The following is a 6,888-nucleotide window of genomic DNA, read 5'->3' as shown; positions in this document are numbered from 1 at the left end:
TCATTTCAAAACGCACTAGATTTCTAAACGTGTTTTAAAGCGGCAAACAATATCAAAAGCCAGCAATCAAATAATTTATGGAACTATCTTGAAGGGTTAAAAAAGGTGAAATCTAGGTTCATCATGAAAAATTATTAGACAACAATAACAGACTTGGGTTTAAGATATAGTTTACATGCACGTACATGTACATGAATACGTCTCAATATACAAACTATTTGTTTCATACCAAATAAAAGCACCGAACGATATGCGATTGAAACGATACACAGTCGCTTATATTAAGTGAGATTTGTACACAAAATACTATACCGGTATAGTAGTTGTAAATAGCTACATGCAGTAGTTACATAGCGATTCCTACAGATGTTTTAATTAAAACATCCCTATAAACCATACTTTCTTATTCTAGAGTCCATTCATTCTTACTTTATACTTAGTCTAGCTAGATGACATATAGGAAAATAAGTTCTTTAGTCGGGATATCACAATCGTGTCATAAATCACGTACATTAACACGTTAGGAATGTTCCCTGGCTTTACTTCTTGTACCTCCCTGTAGAATCTACAGCGGACTGCTCAGCTGACTGTCTGGTTTCACCAAGTCCAGTAAACGGAGGCGACAGATCTTCTTGACCTCGTTGGCCCCGGTGATAGCCTCGGTCTGAGGCGCGTTCTCCAGCCTCTCCTCCAGTCCTCTTAGAATGGCATCCTTTTTATTTTCTCTGGCACATATAACAAAGGGGAAGCCAAATTTCTGTTTATATCTCTTGTTCAGATTGGCCATCCGTTGTCGCTCTTCCTCCGTCATCGTGTTGAGCCCCGCGCTGGCCTGCTCTCGGGTAGACTCTGACGTCAGCTGACCCGCCTGCGCCAGTCTTCCCGCGAGGTCAGGATGCAGACGAAGAATTCCCTCCTTGCCTTGTAATCAAAGAAAGATAACTCTACATTCAAATCCAATACAATTTTGAGACCTATATTCATTTTAGTTCAGTTACAATAGATATAATACATGTATCTAAGTCTCATAACTTTGAGGTGGATTGAAGACATCAGGTAGCCTACATGTAATATTAATGAAAAAATTGTTACATGTAGTTATCTCGACGATCATGTTGAAGCAAAATCACTTTACTTTAAAAAAAAAACTAACTTTATATGCTATTATTTTTTTAATAAACTAAAAATATCTTTAGATAATAAAATCTGACGATTTCTATCAATCTCACTAAGCTTTAAGTTAAAAACACATATTTTTTCCCCCAGGAAAATAAAGTTGTGAAAAACACAACTACAGTAGTGTAACATTTTAACTAAATGAGTTAGGTTTTTAAATACGTTAAATTCCTTTTATAGTTGATTAATAAATTAAACACATACCACTTATTGGCAACCGATCAATAAAATCACCAAAACAGCTGGCCAGGTTTTCAGCATCGCGAAATGGGCGTTCCCTCCATACTGCGGCGGCACAGAGGCTGCAGTGCTCTACCACGTTACCGAAACACTTGATGAATTCTTCATAACCCATCTTGTTGACGGCATGAATTGAAAGTGGGTTATCGCCCATCCTGCTTAATCGTGTATAAATAATTATGCTCATTAGTTACCATCGTCTTAAAATTCAAAATTTCAATTTGCACATTGATTGATTGATTGATAGAGAGAGAGAGAGAGAGAGAGAGAGAGAGAGAGAGAGAGAGAGAGAGAGAGAGAGAGAGAGAGAGAGAGATATTTCCTTGCTAACAGCTTGTCATTTCAGGGACCGTGTTAAACAAAATAGCATTTTTATATGCAATATTACATTCGGCCTTCCTTTCTTCTCCTTTATACATTTACACTACATACAAAAAGTTAAATTCCATGCACACCATATACAACAATATGTGCTCAGTATGGTCGGATATTCTCTTTTGAGAAGTGGACAGGCATAGCCTGGATGTAGGCTATGCCTGTCCACTTCTCAAAAGAGAATATATGGTCGGATAGCACAAGAGAAATAAAGCACTATTAACACAGTTGAGCATGCTTATTCATATTGACTTTTCTTATCGCGCTGGCATACCTGCCAGGTGTTTTATATATATATATATATATATATATATATATATATATATATATATATATATATATATATATATATATATACGTAAAGACTTTTCTTGCGATTTTCGAAAGATGATAAGATAAGAAATGAATAGTCAGAAACTTACATACTACTAATTATATTATTTACAACAAGGAGAGGACTGTGTAAGTTCTAAGATTTTGTGTCCAATCCTTTTGGCATAATTAGTAAAAAAAAATGTTCAACTCAACTCACAAAAACTTATTTTAATTAATGAATACAGAGCTTGAAATACATGCACTTAAACATTGTTTTAAAGTGAGTTGTCTTTCTTAATATTAGTTGGACAACTAACGTTACTTCTTAAATCTGACATGACATATTTTGCACATAAAACATACACTATGAATCTATTGAAATATGAATTTTGAAGTGTACAAGTATACATTTAAAACTTTTAACTGACCTGCAATTGAAAGTTCTTCAATAATGTGCACGGATGTCAAATGGTTACTGGAAAAGAGAAACGAGTACTAAATTTAAAATATTTAAAAGGAAAATATATTTCCGATAAAGATGACGATCAGACTATGTTTAGCCATGCTAAATGATGTTTTATGTAACGAAAAAAAACCCACAAGAAATTGGTAGAAAAGAAAAACAAGAGGCCAACAAACCTTAACTGTCACCTGAGTACCATAACCCTTACACAGACCTATCGAGGATTCTCATATGTGCATTTTTAGTAAGTTTCATTCTGGAGTTTAAAAAAAAATCTAAAATATACTTATAACCATCCCTCCCTACCTTAAAAATCTTGCAATAAGGAATATAAAACCTATAATCTCGGTGGAAACCTTTAAGATAAATAAATATAGTGCATGTCCAAATATTAAAAAGGTGCAAGACTGATAAGAAATAATTTTCTCATATTTGTTAACTTTCAAGATAGCTTTTACGTGTATTTTTCTTTATAGATAAACTAAAGATGGCTAGTATATATCATGTTTTATTTAAAACAACCCACAACCCTGATCCCCAGGGACCAGAAACTCTTCCCTATAAAGGACATTTTAAAAAAATGTTAATTTGCTTTCTTTTCTCCCTTCTCATGTTTCAAAACATCATTTATCCAAAAAACATTGTACATTATTCTTGGCTAGCCAATTTTTACTATCAACAAGTCTATTTCTTTTTTTATACTCTACAAGAACTGTTTTGGTTGTTTTGTTTTATATAATAAATACTTGTTTAACTGACGAAACTGATGATAAATCGGCAATTTTATATGCTTCAAAAACTGTAAAGATTTTTTCACAAGACATAATTCATGCATTTTCAACCCTCTTCAGTTTGGGCATATCGAATCAATGTTAAATATTTTTGTCGGGTTTTTTTTTGTGTGTGCTAATTTAGCTACTGATTTGAAATACCAGAGAGTGACATACTAATTCGGTGATGTCATAAGAACTACTGTCAAAGTCGGTAATTCAAATATTTTGTGACAAAGATCTGTTTCCTAATTACATATTCTCCTTTCTGTTAATACCAAACAACAAATTGTTAACATGCATTTAATATATTTTGCAACTAAGTCGTAAAAAGAGATTCGGAGTATCCCAAATGACTGTAGTTTTACCCTTCATCCAGAATTATCCATCGAATCAGTTTTCATCAGTTGGCTTTGGACCGACAATTTTTTCTCAATTCATTCAGTTTTATATTTAAGGTAAATTGACAAAACTGTAACAGTTAAATCATCTATCATTATTTTTCTTATCAATGAGCGGAAATTTAAGAATAAAAGTATCATATTTTTATTTTATCAAATGAAAAAAAAATTGCTGATGGTTATTACTTATTAATCCTGAAACACAACAAAACATCTATATTCTTATTGATTCATTGTTAATGCGCTGATGAAACACAGGTAAAAATCCTGGTGAAATCTTGGATTGAAAGCAGACTATCTTTTGATCAGTCTTCTTTTTTGGTGGGGGTGGGGTGGGATGGATGGGTAGTTTATCTTAGAATTTAGAATCGGTACTTAATTGAATTGTAATTAGGCAATATCTTATTTTAGAGACCGTTCCTTGCGTATTTTTGTACAAGGGTGCTAACGTGCATTTTGAAACAATACATTCAACCCAGCTGCGGTTCAAATGCTGAAAAATACTGGAAGCAAGTTGTTTTTTTTCCGGTTCCTAAATTTGAAATGAGAAAAATTTGCTCTTAGGGTATAAGTATATAGAGATTTACTCATTTACACTATGCTTACTGTTCCACTAATCTAGGTAGCTTGGCGACGAAATATACGGTTAAGAAACTACATTGTATATGTTTTGAATATAATACACAGGTCCATGCATTTGAAAAAAAATGAGCAATTTCCCAGAAACCATCATGTGTGTTTGACTAGATACCTGTTTTGTACATAATTTGATATGCACGTAGAACACGCTTAGATACATAATTATATTTTATTACACATTGCAGAATTACTAAAAACTCATGATGTTCAGAAGCAAATATCGACGATAAGTGCACGTGACCGTGACCCCATCCCCCCTCCCCTCCCCCGCTTCCGGTGTGAGTTATCTGTAAAACATCGCTCCCATTAGATATCTGTACTGTGCCGACATGTTCCGTCCCTACAATTGTAAATCTTTATCAGGTGTGAACAGACATTTCGTGTTACACTCTCTTGCCTGAATGGCCCGTCTTTGGTTCCAAGCACCGCTCCACGGATCATCTCCATGGCAACGAATGCTGTTCTTCCGTCTCCACTGGTCACTTGATAGTGAACATATATTCTTGTAAGAGTGCGATGTTGGATATATGCGAACTATTTTACACTTAAAACTATCAATTGCACATTAAACGGTATCAGCAAATCTGTACCATTTTTATTATACCCCATTGCAAACATTCTGTCGTACAATGATGCGATATCAAGATTGATAAACACCCACAAACTTGCTGTTGTTCAGCTCTGAACTGAATTATCCTTTTGCTGCGGTTCTATATTCTGTAGATTATATATCTACATCGGCACAGTCTTTTTTTTTATTGGACAGTGAGACTGGTTTGTGATAGCATTCCTCTGATCCGTCATTCCATTAGACTCCCGGCTTCAAAGTTCGACATCCGATGTGATGTATACATGTAAGCCGATTCTTGCTTTCAAAGTCAGGTTCCATGCTCCAGTCTCTCCGAGGAGGGCTCCTTCAAAGAAATATCAATCCGGGTCATGAAAGTTCTGCAGTACTGACTCACATTCGTGTGTGATTTATTAATGTGCAAAGAGGCTGATAAGACGCATCCAAAATTGGAGACTACCTTACACTGTCTGTCAGAAATATATCTGTTGTTCAGTGAAAACTGTAGATGACTGTAAAAACTTGTTTCTGTTCCTTTGTATATATGTTTTGAAAATAATTAAGATCACAGACGATATGTGTTCAGTCAATTAAAGGATTAGATGTCTATGTTTAACTGTCTCTTGGGCAAGATTAGGAAGTATTGGAATTGGGGGGAATTTTACACTGCAACCAAACTAGAAAAAAAATTTTTTTAAACATTAATATTAACAAGTAAAACAAAAAATTACACAAGCGTCAAAAGAGCAGCCACAAAGAAATTATTCAATTTCAAATTAATATGTGTGTGTAATCTCAAATCAGTAAAGTTCGTAACTAGATTAAGTCGATACAATTGAATGCCCTACCAAACAACTGACTATTATGTGAAATAATATGAAATATGATATTTAAAAGCACATTTGCTCAATAATTCTCTGGGCTGCGTTTTACAAAAGAACTTACGACAGAGTCGTAAATTTTTCAGTTTCATAGAATGATCTCTAACGTACAAAATGTATACAAAACAATTTGTATAAAAAATTCCAGTTACTAGTATTGTAAGTATGTTTTATTAGTACCAAGTTAAAACAATTGGTAGCTTATTATTAATGAGATTTTATAAATTTGGTCGCAAGTCGTAAGTTCTATTGTAAAACGCAGCCCTTAATATTATTTCTTAAAAATCTTTATTCATTTTAAGTTTAACAATGCTCTTTAGTTTTTGTAATTGAAACAAAATTTAAAAATAACTGTGTACATGTATATGTATGCAACGAAATCTGTCAACGATCAATGTTTCGCTATTCATAGGGATAAAGAATGCTTTGGTTTTCAATAAAGCATATATAATTGTTTATATTTACACATATTATTGAAATTTCTTATAAGTTAAGTAGAACATTGTGATATCGACATCCAGTGTATCATAGTACATATATAGAACATGATATTGGTAAGGAGCTGGCAATTACAATTTCTCCACATATATGAAAGTGACTAGCAGATTAGGAAGTCTGACGTTACGTGTTCGGTATCTGGAATACCAAGCACTTTGATAGGAGAGTAAACCAAAAAAAATTATTATAAGCCGTCGATCAACATGTGAATTTTACATTATTCGTAATATTTAGACTTTTGAATAAATGCTGTACAAATGGAATTATGATTGAACTTTAAATTTTCTTCGCCTCCCCCATAAAGATGTCATTGTAAACAGAGACAAAGCACAACTTGTATGCGGTGTAAAACTTTTGTCTCTCATTCCATTTTCTGCCATTAGTTTCATCATGAAATATGCCTTGCAATCAAGGCCTAGTTTATGATTTATGATTTTTTTTTGTACTGACATCACTGTCGTCAGGTAAACGTTTTTTGGACTTTTTTACGTTACAGACGTCGAAATACTAGTAATCGAAAAATCAGTTTGGTTTTTGTCAGATTTCAAACCACCAGCATTGA

At 33.6% G+C, this 6,888-nt stretch overlaps 1 protein-coding gene across 1 annotated transcript; it reads right to left on the bottom strand.

The window, feature by feature from the left end:
• Positions 1-105: 105 nt before the first annotated feature.
• LOC128177252 (2-oxo-4-hydroxy-4-carboxy-5-ureidoimidazoline decarboxylase-like) lies at positions 106-2,590 on the bottom strand. Its single transcript, XM_052843897.1, has 3 exons — positions 2,535-2,590; positions 1,381-1,571; positions 106-921 (listed from the first exon to the last, which is right to left on the bottom strand). Exons 2-3 carry the CDS (start codon positions 1,568-1,570, stop codon positions 566-568), a joined length of 546 nt encoding a protein of 181 aa, XP_052699857.1. The 5' UTR covers position 1,571; positions 2,535-2,590; the 3' UTR covers positions 106-565.
• Positions 2,591-6,888: the final 4,298 nt, after the last annotated feature.

This window comes from Crassostrea angulata, chromosome 3 (genome assembly GCF_025612915.1).
Source record: "Crassostrea angulata isolate pt1a10 chromosome 3, ASM2561291v2, whole genome shotgun sequence".
Lineage (NCBI taxonomy): Eukaryota > Metazoa > Mollusca > Bivalvia > Ostreida > Ostreidae > Magallana > Magallana angulata.
The sequence above is the reverse complement of the archived record's forward strand: the minus strand, read 5'-3'. Positions and strand labels throughout refer to the sequence as shown.

What these genes read in the sequence shown, in the direction of transcription:
- LOC128177252 (XM_052843897.1), bottom strand. Translation starts at nt 1,570, where the DNA reads ATGGGCGATAACCCACTTTCAATTCATGCCGTCAACAAGATGGGTTAT. An exon ending in TGATCGGTTGCCAATAAGTG is followed by an intron (nt 922 to 1,380) that starts GTATGTGTTTAA and finishes TTTGATTACAAG; the next exon opens with GCAAGGAGGGAATTCTTCGT.